The following is a 24,898-nucleotide window of genomic DNA, read 5'->3' on the forward strand; positions in this document are numbered from 1 at the left end:
ACTAAAAAGTGACCAAAAAATGACAAAAAACCCTTCAAAAATAAGACAAAAAACCCCCCGACGTAAACAAAAAAAAATAGAGACACAAATGGGACAAAAACACAGCGACAAAGTACCAAAAAAGTCACGGTCAGTTTTGTGGGTCTTAGCTTTCAAATGAGGCGTTACTCTAGTCCAGAAGCTTTTAGATTTGGGTGAAGCTTATTTTATTGCACATATTTGTTGTTGAAAACATAAACAAACATGACTGTAACTGTAGTGGGAGATTGAAATAGGCCCTAATCATAGAGCATCAATAGTGAAGGACTGAGGGCCCATAGTGTTCAGCGCAGGCTAATGGAGCTCGTTCATGATAGGCGATTTGGAGGGGTTTTTGGAGCCAGCTCCATTATAAAGTCTTTGGAAAAGGTCATACTGTCTTCTTAGTTGAAATTATTAAGGATGGTTCTTATAGTAAGACAGGAGGTTTGTTTACCAGCTTTTCTACATTTGATCACCTTTTTAGTAGTAGTTTATTCAGTCACTGTGAGCTTGATGGTGAAAGTGACGTGTCGTAGGCAGCTCACATGGATGTACCAGCGAGCCAATCGAGATCAGGAAACGTGGATCAACACCTATGAACCAGGACGATGGAACACGCACCTTATCCCACGGCTGGGATGCCATCCTGGAGAAGAAGGGGGTGCAAGCTCTCCCTACTGACTGGTACATCCATGTGAGCTGCCTATGACACATCACTTTCACCCATACATGCTGCTGGCCAATGGAGGGCGACGTCCGCACACGGCGGCCATCTTGCCACAGGGAGCTCGCTCACTCATAACATTGTGTTTTATGGTGCATGTACTTTTAAATAACTTCAGATTCATATCTAAGGGCCAGATGGATAGCTTTCAAAATCTTTCGCTTAAATTTGGGCTTGGTAAACATGATTTTTTTAGGTATCTCCAGCTTCGCCATTATTTTGTTAAAGAAATACAATGTGCCCTGGCTAGCAACCCCTCCAGCCTGGTTCAGATCTTTATAGATATCTACAAAGGGGGTACTAATAGAAATATTGTTGGAAAAATCTACAGGACCTTAAGTTCAATTGATAACAAAATTCACCTTCATGTGAAAAAACAATGGGATAGGGATCTAAAAGTTGAAATACCAGAAGAACTCTGGCTGGAGGGGTGGAAATCTCAAAGCTGTACTACTAACTCGTTTACCTGGAGGGACTTCTGTTGGAAAGCCTTGGTCCGTTTCTTTATTACACCTGTACGGAAGTCAAAAGCTTTGGCTACCCAGTTTTCCTGCTGGAGGGAGTGTGGATCGGTCCAGGCCGATCAGGTACATATATTCTGGTCATGTCCAGGTATAGTCGATTTTTGGAAAAAAGTGATAAATATAATTTATCTAGTGTTGGGAATTCGACTGGAATTGTCATTTTTTACTTTGTTTTTTGGTGTTCCACCAGAGGGAGTGTCCCAAAGTCACCTATATCTACTTAGGATTATTATCGCTGCTGCGAAAAAAGCCATCACTAAATGCTGGCTCAAAAGAGACACTCCCTCAATGGCACTTTTGATGCAAATTGTTAAACATATAAGAACAATGGAACTTATGACCTTCAGACTCCGCTTACAACAGTATAAGGGAGAAAAATATTGGGAAAGATGGGACTATTTCATACAAATCATGGATGACGACACTGTTGACAAGATGTGAAATGTACCTGTACCTCTCACTGTAGATGTTTATACTGTATTCTATATTTTGTATGCCCTAAAATGTTCTAAAATAATAAAGTAAAAAAATAAAAAAATAACTTCAGATAACCTCAGAGATGTCGGTATGACACTGCATATATATGAATAAAATATATGCCATAATAATAATAATATTCCATTCAGAATTATAGCCACATTAACAACGTTTGTAAGAAACCAAACCGTTAGTATATCCGTGAAGATTTAAGCGAGATATGAGGATTTGTGTTCGTGCTGATCTGATCACTCACTTACTTGAGCTCGCCAGAAAGCTTCCCTGTGGCAAGATGGCCGCCCGTTATGCCGGAAGTGACTTAAGACATCTAGCTTTCATATATATCTATGCTTTCACCACCAGGTGATGCTTCTGGAGGAAGATCACAGGAAATGACCGAATAAAACTACTACTACTAAAATAGAAGTGTTTGAAACTAGTAAAGCAGGTAAACAAACCCTCTGTCTTACTAAAAGATCTACTACAAAGACTAAGGCCAAAATGGTGCTCAGAATGACAAGCCTGTTTTCAATATTCAATATTTACTTCCATGTTAACGGTCTATCTGATTACCCACTGCAGCAATAGCATTTTTCTGTGTTATGCAGTGTGCCTTTAAATTCAGGTTAAATACTGTTGATTTGAGTAATTGTATCTCACCATTTTTTTCTCTGTGTTTTTGTGTGTTGCATGTGAAAACGGTTCTGGGTTTGATTGTATTTTATGTCTTTTTTAAACACGTCTCTCTGGTGAGTCCAAAGACACAAACCTAAAGCTGTGTGCTGGTGCTCTGTTCTGACCTCGACCTCATGGTAAAGACATCGGGGAGCGGGTCAGCAGATGTCGACACTGTGTCCCTCGCGTCTCTATAGAAATGACATAGACGACCCTCTCAGGAAGGGGTTCTTTTGGATCGTTTCACCGACCAACATTGAGCAGTTCCTCGACATAAACCCGAGAGTGAAAGGCCAATCAGATCATTATCAAAAGCACATTACACTGTTTGAGCCCAAAAAGGCGCGTCGCCATGGGAACAGTGTCTTCTCACTTCCTGCCGGAGTCAGAGCTGAAAAATAACGCCATCTGCCGCTTTACCGCCAGCAAAAAGAGAGAGGAGAGAGGAGACGTAGAGAGGAGGGGGAGGCCTGCTGAAGATGATCTGATGTTATTGATCGTGCATTGATTTGGGATTAGAGCAGATTAGGAGACGGCGCAGTGCGGGACGTGAATCTGACGGAGGAGAGAGCAGATCTTTAGCACCTGCTGAATGTGGGAATACTACATTTGAAAGAGAAAAACACTGTCGTACTTTCTACTCCACTTCTTTTTCTTTAAAGGCTCCAAAGTAAAAAGTGAACTGATTTATGTGATTAAAAGCCTGATGCACACTCTATGAACTGTAGGTGGCGCTGTGTAGATGTAAAGTCAAATACCACTGACTCACAACAAGGAAGAGGGTTTGTCCCTGTTGTGTTGTTGCACAGATAGTGAATTCAGGCGCAATTTTCATGTTTTCTAAGCCACAAAGTTTTATTTTTTTCATAACACTTACCATACTGATGTGTAGTGTGTACTTTGAATATTTTTAAAGGTGCATTTTGCAACTTTTCATGCGTAAAAAAAACCCTAACTTGATATCCGTACATAAATGACCTTTTGACCCAGTGGCTGTATGAGTGGTCAGCATGGCGCCTTTGCTTTCCATATCAGTGGCTCTATTATGCTCCAGGGTCAAATGTTTTGAGGGTTTCTGGTGAGAGGGTCCTGCAGAACTCTCGACCCCACCCTCCCTCCCTCTTACCTTCAGCACTGATTCTTCTTCTCCTGTAGAGCTGGGTAACCACTACGCCCGGGACAGCGCCCCCACCCACAGTCTCAACCCAGCAACAACTCACTGTTAATAAATTCTGTCATTACCTCACCTTGTGTTGTGGTTCTATAGTAAAACCCTTAAAACAATTGATCCTGGAGCATCACAGAGGCCATTGTGATGCAGTTCTTCTGCTTCTGTGGCACGGTGGCTCAGTGGTTAGCGCTCGTGCTTCACTGCTAGAAAGTCCTGGGTTGGATCCCTGGACGGAGCCTTTCTGTGTGGAGTTTACATGTCCTCCCCATTCTTCGGATACTCCGATTTCCCCTACCTCTAAAACACAATAGGGATGAATGATGTGTTTGAGTGAATGAATGGTGGTGGTCAGCAAATCTACATGAAGCACTTTGGGTGACTTGTGCCATGAGAAAAGTGCTATACAAATAACATTCCATTCCAAAACTTGACTTGCTGTTTCAAAGGTAGCACATCTAGTGATGCAATGTGGGAATGCAACCATTCTGGGCCAGCTGGCATAGCTTTAATGATAGTAATTTATAATAATGTCATTCTATTTGTATCCTTACGTGCACTCAAAGATGCGTCACAAAGGAAGCTCACTCAATACAAATGAAAGACGGCAGATTAACCAAGACCTAAACCTAGAGAGATTGACTGTAAACTCCCATCTTTCAAGGACCTGTTCACCTCCAGGACCCGGAGGCGTGTGGGTCGGATCACAGCTGACCCTTCTCACCCTGGACATGGACTATTCCCCCCTCTCCCCTCAGGCAGGAGGCTACAGTCCATACAGACACAAACCTCCTGCCACAAGAACACTTTTTCCCCTCCGCCATCAGACTCATGAACAAAACCAACACCCAGTAACTCTGTATCAGACTCATGAACGTAACAACCTGTTCCAGCCATTTGCTCTAAATGATGTCACTATGTGGTCTGTCCACTCTCATATCCGTCGCTAACACTAAAATGTTGTTGTCTATGTCATATTTTATTTAATCTACTTCATGCATGCCCTTGTAGTCTTGTAGTTTTATATATATATATATATGTCTTTCTCATATGGTACAGTCCTAATAATGTGGCCGTTTCCTTTATTATTGTTTTGATCGTGGCCTTTTCCTTTCCCTCCTCCACGCCTTGTTGCTGCGCATGGTGCCCCCCCCCCGGTCCACACATTCTTTCCTCTCACTGGCCGAGAGCCCGAGCATCACTCTGCCTCCTCTCCTCGGCCTCCCCCCCCCCTTCTTCCTCTCCGTCGCTATAGAAACAGTGTGGGCAGCGCCTTTTTAAAGAACAGGGACGTCCGCGTCTCGGTCACAAGCGGAGCGGCGGCGTTATTAGCGCAGGGCGACGACGTTAGCGCTCATCGATCCGAGGACCAGACGGGGACAGAAAAGACAGGTGGGTCGTTCGAAGGAGGAGATTTAGGAGAAGTTCATGGAGAGATGTGGAGCAGGGGCATGATGGGAGGAGGCGGTTATTTACAGAGTCTGTGTTTGGTGTCTGTTGATGTGCACGGTGTGTGGACGGAAGATCCTGACCAGTTGTGGCGCCTGTTGACAGTTTTGGGAAGAATATTCGAAAAGGATCTTAGTTACCTTGCCTTGAAAACATATTTTGCGTCGTATTCTGTTACTTTGTCCAATCAGGGTGTTGCATTCTGAAGACTTTGACACTGAATTGCAGCGTACAGTTACAAACATGTAGGCTCCACTTGACAAACTTATTTTTCACTATATAGGAATGCAAAAAAAAAAGCACTTTGCAAATGCACACAGCCCAGGATGATACTACACTTTTCTCCAGCTGTTTCCATCTTTTCTGTCATGTTAATGTTATGAATTTGAAGCCGAAATGTTCTGCACAGTATGCCTTGGGCGAAAATAAGACCGTTTCGCTCTGTCGGTACTTATTTTCCCGATAGTGACCAGCGCTCTATACATTATCCCTTACTTGTTACATTCCTCTTTATGCCAGCAGGGGGCAGAGTTGGGGTGATCTTTATATGCTCATAAATTAGGGCTGAATGACTTTCTATCTCTGTTGTATTCATCTCTTTGTTTGTTTGTTTGTTTTCTCTATTTATTATTCTTATTTATTTATATCTTCTATATTTACATCCCCTATAGCTGTGGTTCTCCACCGTTTGGAACCGCGACCCTTGCATTCACGTGACTTTACAGCATTCTGAAGAGCCGATCCCCCTCATTCCACCTTAAGATGGGGGTTGATTTCCGTTCTGATCAGGGCCGCTGTTTGTTTGCATGGAGACCGTTCGCTCTAATCCACTTTTTATGAGCTTTAGAGGTGTGGACTATTTGGAAACATGAGGCGTCACAGCTGCTCACAGTAAACTAGAAAATCACCTCCATCAAAGAGGTTTCTGACCCGTGGTCGTGTTGGCCAAGTTGTCTCACACTTAACCTCTGTGGGTATTTCTAATTCTGCGATCTTTCACAAAGACTTTACTCAGATGTGGCACTTTCGGCTTAGAGGATGGCTTGTCAGCATGAAAACAGTCTTATTGTTTCGCGTTGATTGCTCAAATATCCGTGGAGATCTTCACATAAACTGAGCAACAGTCTGTTTCTGGAGCCTCATTACATACATTACATTTTACGCCACAGGTTTTGCACAAAAAGCACTTTGACTAACTAAGAAATTTCAAATGCAATGTATTCAGACCCAGTTCAGGTTGTGTCCCCTCATGGGGCTCTGTTCACATCAGTCGTACAGTGTGGGCAGGTCAGTCAGTCGTGTGTTAACAGTGTTTGTATCGCTCTGTGGGCTAAGGCTTCCTTATTTATGTGAGTCCAAACATATCACAGTTCATGTTCCAGAGACACAAATGTCACTTTCTCTGTTTTTTACTTCAACCGCGAACGGCGAAACATGTTCCAGAGCTGCGCGAGGTGGCTGATCATTTAGAAAATTATCTTAAAGCAGGACTCAGTAACTTGTTTACCTTAATAAATCCTTTTCGTAGTCCCTGTGGGGGTAATACAAGTGTTTATGGGATGATTGGAGGGTCTTTCATCTCCCCCTGGTGTCTCTGTCCAGAAAACCACAATTGCAACTTGACTGCCACCGGACCGGAGCCACCAATAAACACTAATGGAATCACGAAGAAGAAGCTAGCAGGCTAACGGACAAAGCTAACTGCGGGCTAGCACCACTTAAACAGTATTTACAGCCAAGTTTGAGTGAAAAAAATGATTTCCATTGTGTAATTGGATGTACAATATCCCTTCCGTCCCTTTGTCTTTTCTGTCTGCGTAGTGTTAACTCTCACGGACAAATAAACAAATAAATAAATAAATAATAAGTACAAAAAAATCGCAACTTGCTGAGACACCTGCAGTGCCGCTTATGGCCTCTAGGGGCAGGAGTTACTTGATGCTTTTACTGCTTTAAATTGTGGAAATAGACCGGCGCTATGTGAAACGAAAACTCGCCCTGGAAACCACTGGAAACAATGGCTCAGAGCAACTCTCACCGGAAATTCCCCCATCCTTGTTTCTACACAAAAAACATTTGTTCATTTTTTCGTTTTGGAGATTTCTGTATTCCTCCCATAGAGTTGTATTGGCCCCTGCCCTCCACCTGACATCATGACACCATCACATTCTATTAATGGGATTCGTGCCCCCGCCCAGATGTATGTATCTTATCCCCAGGCAGAGGCAAAGTGACAGCAGGTTAACTTTGCACTGTAGTTATTATAAAATGTGATGCCAATGTGTGTTGAATCAAATAATAAGGCCTTTAGACTTGACTTGATGTTGTTTATTGTAGCCAGGTGCGCGAGTGTAAGTCCATAAGAGGCTTTAGGTTTGGCGGCGGCGCGGGTGAAGCTCCGCAGCAGCTGGTCGGGTCAGGAGGACTGTGTCTCTGGGTTAGTACATGTATGCAGTAGTTGTGTGTTAGTTAAACTCTGGGGCGAAGATTACCGTGATGTGAGTGAATGAGACAGAGAAAACCCAGTGAACTCAGACTGACTCCACATACGAGCTGTATAATGACAGTCAGTCAGTGCTACAAGCAGCAGCACTATGGACTCTCATTTGTTTAAGTGCCCTCTGTGAACAAAGAAGGCTGTGGAAAATAAATGGAGATGGTTTGTGTGAAGTCGGTGCATCTTTTGCTATGTTTGCTTTGTACAAGTTCAATCAATTGAACCAACTTTATTTTATCGACTTAAAGGCACACTGTGTAAAATTTTTGGACTATAGCCCACTGTTGGCAGCGATATAAAACATGCTCCTAATGACAATGGAGACGCTCAACAATCAATTGTTTTTATAGGTTTTTCCTGCTGATTGAACCATATCCATGGTTACGTATACACTCCATTCTGAAAACCTACCAGAAATCTAAAAATAATTAAATAAAATTGATCATGGATGGAGAGCGAAAGCACCAAACTAAGCGCACTGAAAAGTCACTGAAAAGTAAAATACGCACAAAGATGAACCTTTTTTTTTCATAAAAAGTTGCATAATGCACCTTTAAATGCCATCTGTGGCTGTCAATATCGCTCCCCCTAAAGTTACAAGTCAGGTCAGGTGAGGAGAGCTGAGCCACTCACAGCAAACACACGTTTGTTAATTTTTAAAAATATATTGTGATCAGTTCTACGTTCCACTTATGTCGAAAGTTGGAAAATCCGACAAGGGTCAGACGTTTTCTAGTTGTGGCGTTTCAGTTCACAAACATTGGAGATAGACGCTTCTGCAAAAGTTACAACTTTGTTGCTCATGTTCGAGCATCATGATCAATGTCATATTGTAGACTATAGGAGTATAATGTGTGTATTTATTGTCATTTTTGTAAAAAAAAAAAAAAAAAAACAGTGATATTCCAGCACTACCCTTTAACCGTTTATTGAGATCTTTGCAATAGAGCAGTAAAGTTTATATGTTTCATGTTGGCATTTAACAACAAAATTTGTCAAAGAACACGGTTTGTTGTCGTGCACAGCCATCTTTAAAAGCCTCCTCTCGGGTTTGCTGATTTTGTCTTCAGTTTCTGACTCTGTATTAGGGAGTTGGTGCACATTCCAGTTGAAATTTCCAGGTCAGAGCTTGGAAATTCCAAGATCAAGATTCAAGATTCCGAGATCAAGTGCAAAACAGCAAAAATATGTTTTTTCTTCTATTTTATTGGGTAAAATGTTATGTGATGTGGCTTAACCCAAGAGTAAATGACAAAAAAGTCATGATCACAAACAAAAATGCAACCAATGTGAATGATTTAAAATCCAATGAACTGTCTTGTCTGATCTTAATAATTTATTTTACTAGAATTTTATGTTGTATTCTTTGTGTAAATAATAGATTTTTATGCTTTTGTTTTGTGTCACTTTTCAGCACTTAAAAAAAAACCACTTTTAACACTATTTAGTCATTCACATCAGCTCAAGTTTCCTCACTAAAGACTGTCTAAAGCCCATGGAATAAAACTGCTCAGAAATACAGTCCCAACACATTGATTTTCTATTGAAAGACGTGAGTAGAATGCCCTCACAGCTCAGCTCGTACAGCAGGAGTCTGTGCAGAGCTGTGAGTTATGTTTAGAGTTGTTTCTACATGACTCAGGACACATTCACGCCCGCTTCAGTGACGTATTCGTGAGGCTGCAAGGGGCTCAACCATTTTCTCTTTTGCTTCTTTGTGCTTGATATTTTGACATTGATTGATGTTATTGTTCACTGTATTCACCTCTTCTGGACATGTTTCTGTTGCTCTGAAACTCTGAGTGAGTAAGCAGACCGTAAAGTCATGACCGAAGCTTAACGCAAATCACATCAGCCTCTTCCTATAAACACCACGTGGCCTCATTTCACCCTGACTTTGTTGGAAAAACAATCAGGGCAGCTGTGGCTACAATAGAAACGTATCATGATGGTGTGTGGAGTGAACAGAGCAGGTTTGAGAAGCTTGTCAAGCCATATGTACAACTTGACCTTTTGCCGTTACTTTAGAAACTTAACAGAATATTTATAACAGTGAACAGTTTGTTACCTTTTCCTGCAATGGATATATAATTAATAATTAAATACATGATGTCTTTTAGTTTTCTGATCAGAAATGAATTGTCAATGTAATGAGATTATGAAGGCAGTCTTAACTTAATTTAATTTGCATATCTCAATTTCCAATGCAGTATCGACCTGTCGTAAACATGCCATTGAAATCGACTTTCAAACCACAAATCAAAGACAACAGATCCACATAAGATAATTTAAGGAACAGACCTTAAAGCAGTGGTTCTCAGTCGGGACCGTTTTCAGAAAGTCGAGCGTTTCTTGCAATTGCGTCTTTTTTTGTTTTCATTCATTTTGTTCAGTCTCATTGAGATGAACAACCGCAGTGTTTCCCTCAACAAGGAACAAGGAAGTGAAAGTGTTTCATGGTTTGCCACAAATATTCTTATTTGGGTCGTAGCTTGTGAATTTACTGCAAATAATTAGTAACATTTTCTTTAAAAAAGTAAATCTGCCCCTCATTGAGTAACTCATTTCAAGAAATCAGTCCATTGGGCAGGTTTTTTTTAACACTCATATTAAAGCCACCGCGTAGAATTTTACCCAATAAATAAAATTGAAACACAAGCATTTATTTTATGACAGATATTTTCATCATTGAAAAATGCCTCATAAATGTACAAACAAACATTTATGAGGCTCACCCCTCCGAAGATATGACTGTAAACTTTACTGGGAGTGGGTACGTCTCCAGCTCGTCTCCATGGAGATGTGACGAAAGGCAGTAGAATTTGAGATTCAAACAGGTTAGTTTCTCATCCAAATCCTTTCTTTTATTACACACTGCAGTAACTGCATTTTCTGTGTCATTAGGAGCATGTTTTGTTTTGCCGCAACAGTATAGTCCAAAATGTTACGCAGTGTACCTTTAAGGAAAAAAGGTTTCATCGCACTTAACATTTGATTCAAAAAAAATCTCATTCTACCGCACTGAAACACATGTTCAGGGGTCTTTACTTGAAAGAAATATCAATCTAATTTGGCTAATCATTTGCAAGTGTTGGAAACTCGCCAATTTCCTGTAAAGTTAACTCAACAATTTCAAGTACAGCTAACTCGATAATTTCCAATAAATTTAACTCACTAGTTCCCTGTTCTGTTAACTCAGTAAATTTTTTGTACAGTTAACTCACCAATTGCCAGTAATGTTCAATTGAACATTGTCACTGCTGAATATTTGCACATTTTAATCACATTTGCATTACTCTGTTCTAGTTTTTACAGCTGAGGCTGCCAAGTTAGTGTTACTAATACAATCCCAGGAAACCGATTTCCTTAAAAATGCACAGTAAAGACAACTTGAACAATTCCTTTAAGATTGTAGTGATGTTTCTCTCGTGTTTCTTTCTTAATTTAATTGTAAAAAAAGAAAGAAAAAAAAGAAAGACATTGCCACATGGACAGATTTCTTCTTGTTATTTATGGTGGGTGCAGATGCCAGACGAGTTGAGAACCACTGCTGTGAAGAATTTTGTTATAAATCAGCTGGTCCATAATCCATAAAAGGATTCAGTATCACTGGCTCTGGCTGTAGAAAATGACCATCTGTATGTGCACAGCTCCCTCCCTCCCTCCCTCCCGTTCCTTACTCTCTCCCTCTCCCTCTTATTAGCCGCCTCTCTCTCTCTCTCTCTCTCCCCCCACCATGACTGACTCCTCCTCCTCTCGTCCCGGCAGGCCCACATGCGGCGGGGGACCAGTGGCGTGGCGCGGGGGGCGGAGCTGGGGGCCGCGGGGCAGCTCCAGGCCGAGATGCGTCACATGGAGCTCATCGACGCCGGCTCGACAGGGGACCGTCCCGAGAGCGTCCGGACCAAAGCCAAGGCAGCGTCCTGCTCGGCCCTGTGCTCTGCCCCGCTGCCCGTCGCCAAGGAGAGCGCCTCGCCGCCCGTCACCATGGACACGTACCGGCCCAAAAGACCCACCACCCTCAACCTGTTCCCCATCGTCCCACGCACACAGGTGAGAGAGCGGAGTTATCGTCGTCTGTGGAGAGAAAATGTGGCAGATAATTCATTGTGTCAAGTGTTTTCCATTGTTTTTAAAAGATTGTTACAGGCTGCCATTTGCTATTTTTAAGAGTCAAAAACAAGGCTGCGCATTCGACGAGTATTGCTATTGCTATTACTTATTATTTTACTCCATTACATATGAAAGATAAATAGGATACTTTCTACTATACGGAGTTTAAAAATGTTAAAACTAATCATGTATTTTCCTCCCCCTACATGTTCCAGCCATGTCTCTTTAAGTGAAATGTTAGTTACACTGGAAAAAATAATGATCTTAAAGACACTAGATGCGAGTTGGTCATTTTATGCTCACTGCTGCCACCTCTGGTCTTGCGCGGAACTGCAGCTTCTATATTAAGCTCGTGCATGACGGCACTTCGGACCCGGATTAACAACTTTTTGAGTGACAGTGCAGGATTTTAGAGGCAGTTGTGGTGAACAGGTCTGGGCTTATTCTACACTAGGACATTGTTGGAACATGTAGGGGGAGGAAAATACTTAGTTTTAACAGTTTTAAACTCTGTATAGTCCCTTTAAAGGGACTACACAGAGTTTAAAAATGTTCAAATTAAGTATTTTCCTCCCCCTACATGTTCCAGCCATGTCCTAATGTAGAATGAGCTCAGACCTGTTCACCACAACTGCCTCTAAAATCCTGCACTGTCACTCAAAAATGTGTCACTTCGGCCCGAATAGCCGTCATGCACGAGCTTAATATAGAAGGTGCAGTTACACATGTGGCCTGAGGTGGCAGTAGTGAGTATACAATGGCGAACTTGCTTCCAGCCCCTTTAAGGAAAAGAAATGACAGAAGTGTTGTTAGGATTAAGAGATTTAATATAAAATGTGAGTAGATTCGGTCTAGTCTTATATAAAACAAAACATCTTATCGCCAATAGAACAAGCTCTTTAGTCAGATTATTTTGTATGAAGTCAAAAGTAATATTTTTGGTAATATATAAAAGTGAATTTATGTTATTCCAAAGGGTATTCAGGCTTGTTCGATTGGCATTAGTATTTTTATCTCAACTTAGATGAGTTCCCACTGGCTCAAATTCAATGTAAAATGCCTCAATTTAAATGATTATTTTGGTCATTTATCTCATTAAAGGTTGTCATTTTTACAGTGTAAGCTGGATCGTTTTGTTGTAAATTTATTCCAGGTTTTGAGCAGCTAATTTCAAGGAATCTGTCCATGAGGCATGCTTTTTTTACACTCACCTGAAGAAAACAAGATCTCATCACACTCAAAATAAGATAAATAATCTTCATTTACTTCACATAAGATCATGAAGACTTGAAATGAGTTTGGACACATTGTACATACGTGTCGACTTTATCATGTCCAGTTTCGAAAAGTTCAGATCACACATATTTCGTAGATACAGCGTAGTCTCAGCTGTCTTCAATGTGAAAATGAGCTACTTAAAAGATTAATTTGAGCTTGTTTAGTCGCAGAATGACTTCACTTCCACACACAGAGAGGCTGGTGAAAGCTGCAGCTCAGCAGTGACGATGTTGTGTGGGATAATTCCACCTCTTTCTCTGCATTGCTCCGCTAAAATAACAACACTTGGTGCTACTATTGTCCTCACTGTACGTCAGGTCAGCAAATCCACCGCGAGAATGCATGTCAGGAGAGAATATTTACAGCCCAGACTATTACAGACAAACAATTCTGCAGAACCCGGTCAGCTGACGTTTGTCGACGCTTGCAGTAATGTCTAAATAACGTTATTGACATCGCGTCTATGCATCTCGGGCTGACACAAACAAAATGTGAAATAAAAATGCCGGGCCGCCTGACGCCACAGCGGATCCATCTCAGTCTGTCCCTGGATGTTTTCACTGTTTGAACAAAAGGGAAATTGTCTGTTTCGTTTTTTTTCTCCGGAGCTCGTCTCGCTTTGAGGAGCTGCTCGTGACACTGTTTGCTCTGTGTGTGTGGGGAATGGTATAGGAAGCTTACAGCACAGAATGGGCAACAGTAACTTACCAACACCGAGTATGGGCTGAATGAATGATGCTACAGGAAGTGTCTGGAAAAGCGCTGGATAAAATCGATGCATATGAAAGTAATTACCGTATCAAGGGATTTCTTCTTCCCTTATGGCACAAGCATATTCCAAGATGACAATGCCATGGATTCATCGGGGCTCACATTGTTGAAGAGTGAGACATCATTTTTCACACGTGGATTGGTCACCAAAGACTCCAGAGACTCCCCATTGAGAATCTTTGGGGATGTGCTGGAGAAGGCTTTGCGCACTGGTCACACTCCCCATCGTCAATACAAGATCTTGGTGAAAAATAATGCAGCACTGGATCTTTGGACATTGTTAGAAGCTTACTGAAACAATGCCATGCTGAATGTGTGCTGGAATGAAAGCTAAAGGCGGTTCCAAATATATACAGAGCGTGTGACCTATAGTCATTTTCTGTAATTGTGTTGAAATATCATCTTGGATTCTAATTGTTTAACGTGAGCTCCACCTACAGCCCTTCTATTCAGCACGGCTCGGTTTAGTTGAATGGGCCACAGATGCTCACGCTGGAATACACATTATTGTAGGAAAAACAGAACGTTGATGAGAAGTTTTGTAAGACGCAATGAGAACAATGTTGCCAAACATGTCTTTTTGGTGGTGGTTTGTGGAATCATTCAGAGTTTCCAATGCAAATAATAGAGGATAGAAGCAGCTAAAAGATGAAGGACAGTTTCAAGTACCTGGGTGTTCACGGCAACAATAAACTGGACTGGTCCCACAACACCAACGCCCTGTACAAGAAGGGCCAAAGTCGCCTCCACCTTCTGAGGAGACTGAGGTCCTTCTGAGGAGACTCTGGTCCTTCTGAGGAGACTCTGGTCCTTCTGAGGAGACTAAGATCCTTCTGAGGAGACTAAGGTCCTTCTGAGGAGACTAAGATCCTTCTGAGGAGACTAAGATCCTTCTGAGGAGACTAAGGTCCTTCTGAGGAGACTAAGATCCTTCTGAGGAGACTAAGATCCTTCTGAGGAGACTAAGATCCTTCTGAGGAGACTAAGGTCCTTCTGAGGAGACTGAGGTCCTTCGGAGTGAGCAGGCCTCTCTGACTCTGTGGTAGCCTCTGCGCTCCACTACGCTGCCGTGTGCTGGGCCCTGGGCAGCACAGAGCGGGACAAGAACAGACTGAACAGGAGGGCCAGCCCTGTCCTGGGCTGCCCTCTGGACTCTGTGAAGGATGTGAGGGACAGGAGGGTGTTAGCCAAGCTCACCTCCATCATGGACAACACCTACTCACTGCACGGGACTGTAGAGGAGCTGCGCAGCTCTTTCAGCGGCAGACTGAGGCACCCTCAGTGTAAGAAGGAGCGCTACAGCAAAGACTGTAAACTTTGCACTGCCAATGCTGACCTTGATATCTACTTTTTATGGTCTATTCTAATCTTATTGTAATTTTTAGTTTATTTTTATTTGTTACTATTTAACTGTTTGCACATTTCCTGTCTAGTTTGCACACCCTAAGTGATCTTATTGAACGCCGAATGTAACAAGTGAATTTCTCCATTGTGAGATAAATAAAGGATTATCTTGTCTTAACTTATCTTATGAAACTAAGCTACATGCTAATGCTCTGCTAACAGCTGCAAAAGTTGTGCTAACAGCAGCTAAATTTGGGATAATCACCTTTTTCAACAGCGGTATGATGTGGAATATTAAATCCGTATGACCTGGCTGTTTAAGTGAGGGCGGTCCTCTTTCCTCTGGCCAATCAGAAGCCAGTCTGTTCACGTCGCATTGGTATCAGTTCAGTGCCCTTCGGCCACGATCCGAGGTCCGTCCCAGAACTTGTGCCTGGTCAGACCGGTTTGGCCTCAGTAGTAGTGGGGACACTCGCCAAACCGGGTTGACCAGGCACTGTGCTGGGTAGGGCCCGCTTTTGGAAACAGGGCTACAGTTACACAAAAGTACCAGTAGCTGCCATTTTTGTTACATAAAAGTAGCTCACGGGGTAAACGCTTGGAGCCAGCGTCGCCTCTTACTGATTCCTGCTGATGCGCCCGGGTCAGGGCGTCCGGGCAGGTCTTCGGTCATGATTCAGTGCCGTGGTTTCTTACATAATTTCCTTCCGTGACATAACCGTGTCATTGTGCGGGCCCTGCGCTTCAGACTGGGTCAAGCCGAGTGTGAGAATCAGATCAGAGCCGTGCACATAACTCTGCCGATTCAAACAAGTGCACAGAGTGGAAGAAAAAGTCTCGAAATAGCGGAAAATGTCCCTTACAAAAACACTTATTTAAACTGATTTTTTTGTAGATGTGTAAAAAATGAAAGCAATATCAGTAGGGTGGCGTTATAGCAAGCGATGACAGTCTTGAATACTTGAATACTGCTACATTTTACAGAATAATTATATTGTTTTTCATCAAATTGTGTCAAAACAAGTCTTAAAAAATACAAAATGCAACTAAAATGAGTCTAAAATGGAACTAAAATGGGAAAATCACAACTAAAACTGGACTTCTGCTCATTTTGAGATGTGGATATAGCGTCACCTAATATTGTTAAAATGATAATTTGAAGACCTAAATGATTAGATGGTGATTAGATGTATATAGCTCATTAATTTTTGTCTTTGCGATTTAGTATTGATGGCCTTTCAGCCTGTAATTTCAGAATTTGGATTGTTTTGTTCAAATCCACATTATGAAGTCAGACCAATGGGGAAAAAAACGTCACAAATGTCATTCCTATTGACCCGAGTGGAGCAGAGACACAGCTGAGAGAGGGTTTCCAGGTCAGTGGATGTCGGAGTAAAGATTTAGTGGCTTCCTTCACTTGGCAGAGATTGGGTTTGAGTAAAACTAAACCAGGCTTTGCCGAAGCTGATAGTGTTTGAAGATCTGTGGACGTAGCGTCACCATTGAGAGTTTCAGCTTGTCGACGTGGATGTTACGCTCCAGGCAAACGGTAACTGGGAATTTTCCCCACTAGACAATTACAGTGTTAATTTCGTCAACTAAAATATTTAGTCTTAATTTTAGTCAAAGTGATATTTTTGACGACTAAAATTGGACTAAAACTAAATTAAAAGTTTTTCATGAGACTAAAACTATGACTAAAATGTCCAGATATTTTAGTCGACTAAAATAAGACTAAATGAAAATGAAAGGGAGAGACTAAAATCATCCAAACATCTATTGACCGTCTGAAAGAGCCTCAGATCATTTAAATTCACTGCCAAAGGAACAGCTCTGAGCTTTGTTCATGTGGGAGCAGCTCCATTAAGTCGAAGACCTTGATTAAATATGATTATGATGAATATTATAAATATAAGTCGACTAAATTAGTCTTAAATTTAGTCGACTAAATTGACATGCAATTTTAGTCGACTAAAACTAGACTAAAATTGAAAAAAAAAAAATTGACTAAATCTCGACTAAAATTAAATTACATTTTAGTCAAAAGACTAAGACTAAAACTAAAATATGTTCAGCGGTCCAGCTGAATAAACATGTGTGTAAACAAAACGGCTAATGCTAAAACAGTTCGCTAAGAAGATGCTAACGTTATTTATTCATGCTGCTTGATTCAAAACATGCTACGTAACGCTATAGTGTAGTCCAGTTGTTCTCAGGGGTCGCGAGACAAATTTGGGGGGTCGCCAGATCATGTAGATAAAATATGCATACTTTTTTTAGCGTATATTATAATATTTTATTGTGGTATGTGTTTGCTATTTTACCAGAGTGCCATTATACAGTATGTTCGTAATTTGATTGATTAGCCATTCCTTTTTTTCTTTGTTTGTAGTAGTATGTCGGCCAATTTTTCACAGCGTGACCCGGGCGGGGGGTCACGAACCCCTTTAACTGTTAAAATGGGGGTCGCGGCTCCAAAAGGTTGAGAACCACTGGTGTAGTCTTTGACCAAAAGTACCGTTCACTTGCACCGATGCAGTGGTTTTGTTAAAGCTTTCATCACTTCTTCATCTCGTATCTGAGCTCGGAGCAGTCTGGTCATATCCGAGTTTACATGTTGTAATCGCCACTTTGAGCGGCGTTCCAAGGCTTTTTTTTCCAAGCGGGAGTTCGCAGCGTTAACTTCATTAGATCACCATGGCAACGTCCTGTCTAGAGTTTAATTATAGATCTGTGGCGTGAGCGTTGAGCGATGCACGACTGCAATTTGAACGGTGGATTGAAGTGCGGCCGCGGCAATCACTTAAGCCAGTGGTTCTCAAACCAACGGACAAACAAACAGACCAAGTGCAACCAGGGCTATAGATCCAGGTCAAATCAGGCCCGAACCGAGGGGCAAAGCTTTGAAAATGATTGAATGATTCTCGAATTGTCGGTCATCTAAGTGAAGAAACGCCCAGCAGAACTGATGTAGTGGATGACTGAGATCGATCTTATCAACAGCAGTAACGATCTCCGACTCCAGCTTCATCAAACGCCGGTCAATGGGATGTCGCAGCGTCGTCGGGAAAACCGGCGTTCGTTCATATTTGTTTACCCACGCAGCACCACTCCTCTGTGAGTCAGCGTTTCCATGGCGACGGTCTCACGTCGTCCGTGAGTCACACAGTTTTGAGGAGAGTCTTATTATAGGCACGTCTTCGTCAGCGGAGTTTCCTCTTCCTTCCTCCCCACGCCGCCAGCTCAATCTGACGCCAGAAAAACAATCTTTGCCTTCTTTGATTACTGGCATGTTTGGTTAGATTAAGAAGAAATTATAAATCAGTGACACATTACCATCATCAATGCACTGACAGGGTTTGATATAAGAAACTGATAGAACATGTCATTGTAATCCCTGTAATGATAATCTTGCTAGTGACGAGTTTTGTATAGCTTGTGTAGAGACATATATTTGCCTAAATCCTATGTATGCCAGCTGAGGGGGGGGTTGTATATTGTTTAATTATATATTTATGTTGCAAATTGCTTTGTGCTGCTTTGTAGACGAGAGTTTGTGCTCCATACTATCTACAAGGTCGTGAGCATGAAATAAATAAATAGAGAGATTTTCTTCATCGTCAAAAGACCGAGGGCGGATTCCCCCCCATGACCCCTTGCAGTAAAGCATCACTTTAAACAATTACCAGTTGTACGTCATATATGACTCGCGTTTTTTCTACATTTTTATCGTATTTTCATAGTTGTTTTTTTTGGGTTTTTTTCTTGGTTTCGCCACATTTTCGTCACGTTTTTGTCGCTCTTTTGTTGCTACTTTGTTTCTTTTTTGTCACTTATTTGTTGCGTTTCCATCCTCATTTTCGTTGCTATATTTACACTTTTTAGATTTTTAGATTCGTTATTAGTAGGGCTGTGCAATTAATCGAAATTCGATTACGATTTCGATTATTACACTAAACGATTACAAAATTAGCATAATCTAAAATATATATATATATATATTTATTTATTTTTTAAATCATTGTTTTTTTTCTCCTTTTTTTCTGGCAAAGCAGACTTTTTTCTTTTATTTCATGGCGCTGGGATTGTTTTCCCTTCACATTTCACGTGCCATGGCTCATGCTTTTGTCTGACATAAAAACAAACATGTGTGATGATGTCATCAGGTGCTGCTCAGTTTGCTTGCACAGGTGTGAGGGCTGGCCAGCAGGGGGCAGGTGTGAAACAGAGACCTCTCCTTAATCGAGCCAAACATGAAATAATTTGTACTTTTATGACTGTTCAGAAAACAGAAAATATTCAGCATCGTTTTTTTTTTTAATTATTAATAAATATATAAATAAAATAAAGACTTTTTTTAAAGGCAACAAATAATCGTTTGAATAATTGTGATTTCAATTATGACAAAAATAATCGTGACTATAATTTTTTAATAATCGAGCAGCCCTAGTTTTTAGATTTGGGTAAAGCCAAACTGGAGAAAGTGTGCTTGGTTCAGGTGAGGGTTAAGACGTTTACTTCGATCTCTGATTTGAGTAAAGCTATCTCTCAAAATCGTCTTGAGGGCCAGAGCTTCTATGCTGGAGGGCCGGCTTTTGCCACCGGGCCTGACGTTGCCTACCCCTGCTATATAGCTTAAAGGGACTAGATGCAAGTCGGTTATTTCTATACTCACTACTGCCACCTCAGGTCTTACGCGTAACTGCAGGTTCTAAATTAAATGCAGGATTTTAGAGGCAGTTGTGGTGAACAGGTCTGGGCTCATTCTACACATTAGGACATTGCTGGAACAAGTACGGGGAGGAAAATACTTAATTTTAATTTTTAAACTTTTGTTGCGTTTTTTGTCGCATTTGCATCACTTTTTGTTGCCTGTTTTGTTGCGTTTTGGTCACTTTTCGGAGTGAAAATGCTTTGTTAACGGTATGAACTCTTTACTGTAAAGCAGTGATCCTCAAACTGCAGTACTTGTGCTTCTTCAGGCAGTATTCTCACAATGCAATTTTAGTTTATATTCATTTTGATTGTGGATAGTTGTATATTATGCTGTAGAAATGTATGTGACTTATGTATTTTTCTGGTCCAGTGCTGGTTTAAACTCTAACCATTACAAACTGGACAAACTCGTATCAAACTTCTGCCCCTCTGTGTCTCTTTCTGAGGTGATTGAGTTGGGAAAAAGTTGCCTGTTCCTTTTAAATTCTTCCCACGGCTGGAGACAAAAGGCTGCAGCTCGTACTCCTGAATACAGGCTTTGACAGAGAGGGCAGTTCTGCTCTGCTCCGGCGCAGCAGACTCCATGGCTTTAGTCGCACATGTTTTTTCAAACTTCATCACATGTTTCGGGGGTTATTTTTAAAGCATTTCCTTCCTCTTCTCTTGCCTCTCGTAGGACACGCTGAACAACAACTCGTTTGGGAAGAAGTACAGCTGGCAGGAGAAGGTCTCGGGGTCCTCCCCACAGAAAACCGGTGAGTAGCAGGACTTTTAAACCGTAGGGCTCGAGCGGAAGAACTTTTGCAAACTAGATTCTCCAAAGAATGTCTCGGTGAAACAACTTAATGCTTTCTTTAGGCGAGACACTGCAGGTGAGTGGGGAATTCAATTACATATGAAACTTTAGCTGGAGACAATAATACAATCATATAAGGGAAAACATATTAAAACAAATCTGTAGGTTTTCTTTTCACATATGTGTAGGAAATGACCAAAAGAAGCTCTATATTTGGAGTGACAACATCTGAATAATGGATAGAGCCAGTATAGACTTATGGGCTAAGGTCTAAAGCTCTAGATAGGACATGGCCATTGTAACATGTTGGAATGAATGGCACTTCTGGCGGCCATCTTGTGACTGGCCCTTCTAACCCAGTGCCATGTAATCAAATGGGAAGCACCACTTATTTCCCAGATGCTGTTTTGATCTCTTTTGAGTTATTCCATGACTCTTTGTCCTATCTGGCAAATACAGTTTTTGTAGTTTTTCATATTTTATTTCAGTTGTTTAAACTTCAGTTAAGTGAGTAAGTGCTTTATTTGTTATTGTACAATTGTACAATGAAACTGTGTTCAGGTGTTGGGTTAGTCCTGAGCCGCTGCCCGACCTGACCAGCATGTTATTGGAGGAAGGGGAAGCAGGAGTACCAGGAGGAAACCCGGCTGGCTGCCTTCAGTGCTCGGTGTACCACCTCCTGGGTTTGTCCTTGTTTCAGAGCATGGTGTCCTGCACTGGTCAGCTCCTCCACCTCCTCCTTCCTCTTCCTCCTGCGCAGCTCCCTCCGCTCCATCTTCGGGGAAGAGCTTAGCAGACGAATATAATCTGCCTTCTTCTCCGGTGAAGGGACATTAGCCAGAACAATAGTAGGGCTGGGAGGCATGTGTGGCTTAGCTGCGAGTCTTGCCTGGATACCTCCTTGTTTGTTTCTTTTTTGTTTCATGAAGCGCCCCTGTGATGCATCACAAGGGAGGGGGGGGTTACTACGTACTACATGGGACAGTGATACAATGAATGCTAACCACTGAACCCCAGGAATGACTGGGGGAAATCAAGCTAATATGGCTAAACAACACGACTGCAAATGAGACGTTTCATAGAAATGACCTGATCCCGACTGTGATGCCTCGACTTAGAAGTAATAAACCAATCATTTTTTCCATCAATTTTGTTAAGTGATGATGTCACCACTCTACTTCCGGATCCAACCTAACCTTTAGCTCTATTCACTATAGCGGGATTTTGCTGATTTCAACCTGCTGTAGAGCCGACGACAAGGCTCTTTCTAAACATCTTATCACACAGAGATATGACTTTTAATCCAGATTTATTCAAATAATAACTCTGTAGTTGTGGGCGGAGTTCCAAATGGCTGATTTGCTTACCAAAATGACTATCTAGTCTAATCTCACCGCATCAGGTCCAATCATATTATTCAAATATCTTTGTTACTGGGTTTGCTTTTGCTGACGTATTGGATATAAAGAGTCCTTCAGAGGGGATTTAGTTTTTCAGTGATAAATGTTGGTTAAATGTTAATGTTGGTGCAAAAAAAACAGATTCAGATTTTTTTAAACAGAAACAAAACCTTCTAAATGTTGTTATTAACAGTTATAATTTAGTTACAAGTTTTAATTTCCCATATAAACCTATAGAGAAAATGTGACTCGGTGCATTGAAGAAACACCACAAAGCTGCCAACACTAACCATTATTTAACTTAATAATATTTTCAAATCAACATTAAGGCTATTTTCAGAACAGGCGTTTGAAACTCGACATTCCTCCTTCCATCAGCCGCTGGAGAGTTTACGTAACTCTTCCTGGTCCTCGCTCTGGGCACATGAAGCTAAACAAAGTGAGCTCACAGACCAGCGTGACTGACATTACATCAGAATACAGAACACCTGAGGGCACACGCAGGGGAAAGAATGTCACAGGTCACCAGGACCGCTGCATGTAATGTCTGTGCAGGCGCATTTTCATTGTTAGGGAACCGGTGTCACATTACTAAGACTAAGCTTTGATCATTTAGTGCGTTAAACATTTCAGATTTTTGAGCGCAATGATTTAGTTTGCAGCATTTTTACTTGCATTTATCCACAACAAATGAAAACAACTAATGATGAATACGGCTGGTATAAGGGACTCATTTATAAAGACAGTTGCTGAATAGAAATATCATGTTGCGTTTTTGTGTGCAGAATTTGTGGCCGTGTTGCAGCTAATGTATCATTTTACCTGTAATTCAACCAAGTTTCGGAATCTCTGTAGCGCTGGGAAGCACGGAGGTAAAAAAAAAACTACAAACTATGGCCACTGCCTCTTCTTCCTCCGCCATGTTTGTTTACTCCGAAGTCACGTTTGATCTCGAGAGGTTTTTGCGAGATTTCCCGTCTGACCTGGGAAATGTTCCCGAGTGAAATTGTGTTTTTGCCACGTGACTGGAACACCACACACTGCAAAAAGTACCCTTCTAAAAACAAGGAAAAAAATCTTAAAATAAGACGTTTTGTCTTGTTTGAAGGAAAAAATTCTGCCAATGGGGTCAGCATTTTTTTCTTGCTAAGAATTCTTTTTCCAAGAATATTTTTCTCATCATAAAACAAGAAAGAAACACTAGATTTAAGCAAATAAATAACTAGAATTAAGCAAAATATCTTCAGAAAATGGAATAATTTAAGGAAAACATTCTTATTTAGTGAAAAATTGAGGGGTATTTTACGTAAATGTTGCTTGATTTAAGTAAAATGTTCTAAATTACGCACATTTTTGAGCAAAATGTTCTTAATAAATACTAACATATTGTATATTCCATCTTCATGATGTGGAGCCAGATGGCCAGAACCACCTGGCTGGAGGATTGCACATGTTTTTAGTGGTAGGGGAAACGTACGCAGACACGGGGAGAACATGCTCCACACAGAAAGGCCCCGTCCTGGTGGGAATCGAACCCAGGACCTTTGAGCTGTGAAGCCGAGGCTCTAACCGCTGTGCCACCCACATTAAAGAATGGAATGTATTATCTATCTGTGAGAATCAGTTCTTAAATTAAGAGTTGCTGTGATCTTATTTTTTCATAAATTAAGAAAAAATATTCTTTGTCTAAAGCTGAAGAAGATTCAAAAAGTCTTTCTTTGCTGTTACAAGACAAATTAGCATGTTTTTTAGCAAATATAAAAAAAGTTTGGAAGATCTGCTGACAGTTTTGAATTCTTCCCATGTGAACCAGGCTTTAGACAGTATCGTTTGACCAGCTGCTATCGCTGTTTTCAGGGAAAGGAATCTTATTTATCTAGACTGAAGTCACCCTGAGCATTTTACAGAAAAAAACGTCTGAAATGATGTCAATAGAGGGAGCCCTGGACACGTTGCATGGTTTTAAAGCTAAGAGATAGAAGAACCATTAAAGAAACACATTCTCTCACTATGACTAGATTCAAAAACATGCCTAGATCAGTGCTAAACCATTTCAAGAACATTGGTCAGGGGTTTATGTGTGCTTTTGAGATGCCACACTGCCTGTGAGCATGTCCTGAACAACACATCGTCTGCATGCGGACATTCTAACCTGATCTGAAGACGGTTTCTGCAAGATGCCATCTGTTCTGTGACCCTCAGTCTTCTAAATTACCATCTGCCTGTGTCTCTCTCTCTTAAGATATTTCTAATCTGTGACATAAGAGTTTGGTGAAAGGTTGGGATTACACAGATTAATCAAGCATTATCTAACAGCGATAGTGACACTGCCTGCTGAGTCTCATTTTGTTTGTTTTCTTTGGGATTTATGTGACTTTGAGTTTCCTTGTGTCGGTTCATGTGTTTAGAGATGAGCTCATCGTCTTTAGGTGAATTCAAAAATCAATTGGGGTCGTTCATAGGGTTGTGGACTATTCAACTTTTTCATTTATTTTTTCTTCCAGAGCTTGGTTTACAATACCGGTATCTGAACAATAACTTTTTTTTTGTATGAAACAGAAAAAACAATGTTCATGCATTCTATATTATATATCTATATCTGACGAAATCCAGTTGTGTTTTTTCTCATTCATTTGAGCTGGAACAACAAAGTTCTTTTCTTCAGCGCTGCCTCCAGGGCCCAGGCTTCACGGGGCCCTCAGTGTAATTTGACTTGAGGGTCCTAAAAATACTTGCAGCGGTCGGGCTTAACTATTGATGATGGTCCTGAAAAAGTGCACTGCAAAAAGTAAATATCAAGCATTGGCTTAAATGACTTGAATTGAGGAAATGCATCCTGTTTTTGTCGGTTTTCACTCATTTAGATACTTTTCCTGATCGGACCTAGTTTACTTTGCTTGTTTGAGGACATTTCAGACCAGTTCTCGGGTAAATCTCGCTTGAAA

General features: G+C 41.2%; 1 protein-coding gene across 3 annotated transcripts in view; it reads left to right on the forward strand.

The window, feature by feature from the left end:
• Window positions 1-24,898, forward strand: part of mapk8ip1b (mitogen-activated protein kinase 8 interacting protein 1b) — a 78,011-nt gene that overhangs the window by 33,361 nt on the left and 19,752 nt on the right. For 2 of the 3 annotated variants that reach the window (XM_079555028.1, XM_079555029.1), the window contains exons 3-4: window positions 11,304-11,588; window positions 20,434-20,512. In XM_079555028.1, coding sequence (XP_079411154.1) covers window positions 11,304-11,588; window positions 20,434-20,512 — 364 coding nt within the window. Of the gene's footprint in view, window positions 1-4,851; window positions 4,982-11,303; window positions 11,589-20,433; window positions 20,513-24,898 lie in introns of those variants that run through there. The other variant, XM_079555030.1, reaches the window with a different exon arrangement.

Source organism: Gobius niger (genome assembly GCF_951799975.1).
Source record: "Gobius niger genome assembly, chromosome: 4".
Lineage (NCBI taxonomy): Eukaryota > Metazoa > Chordata > Actinopteri > Gobiiformes > Gobiidae > Gobius > Gobius niger.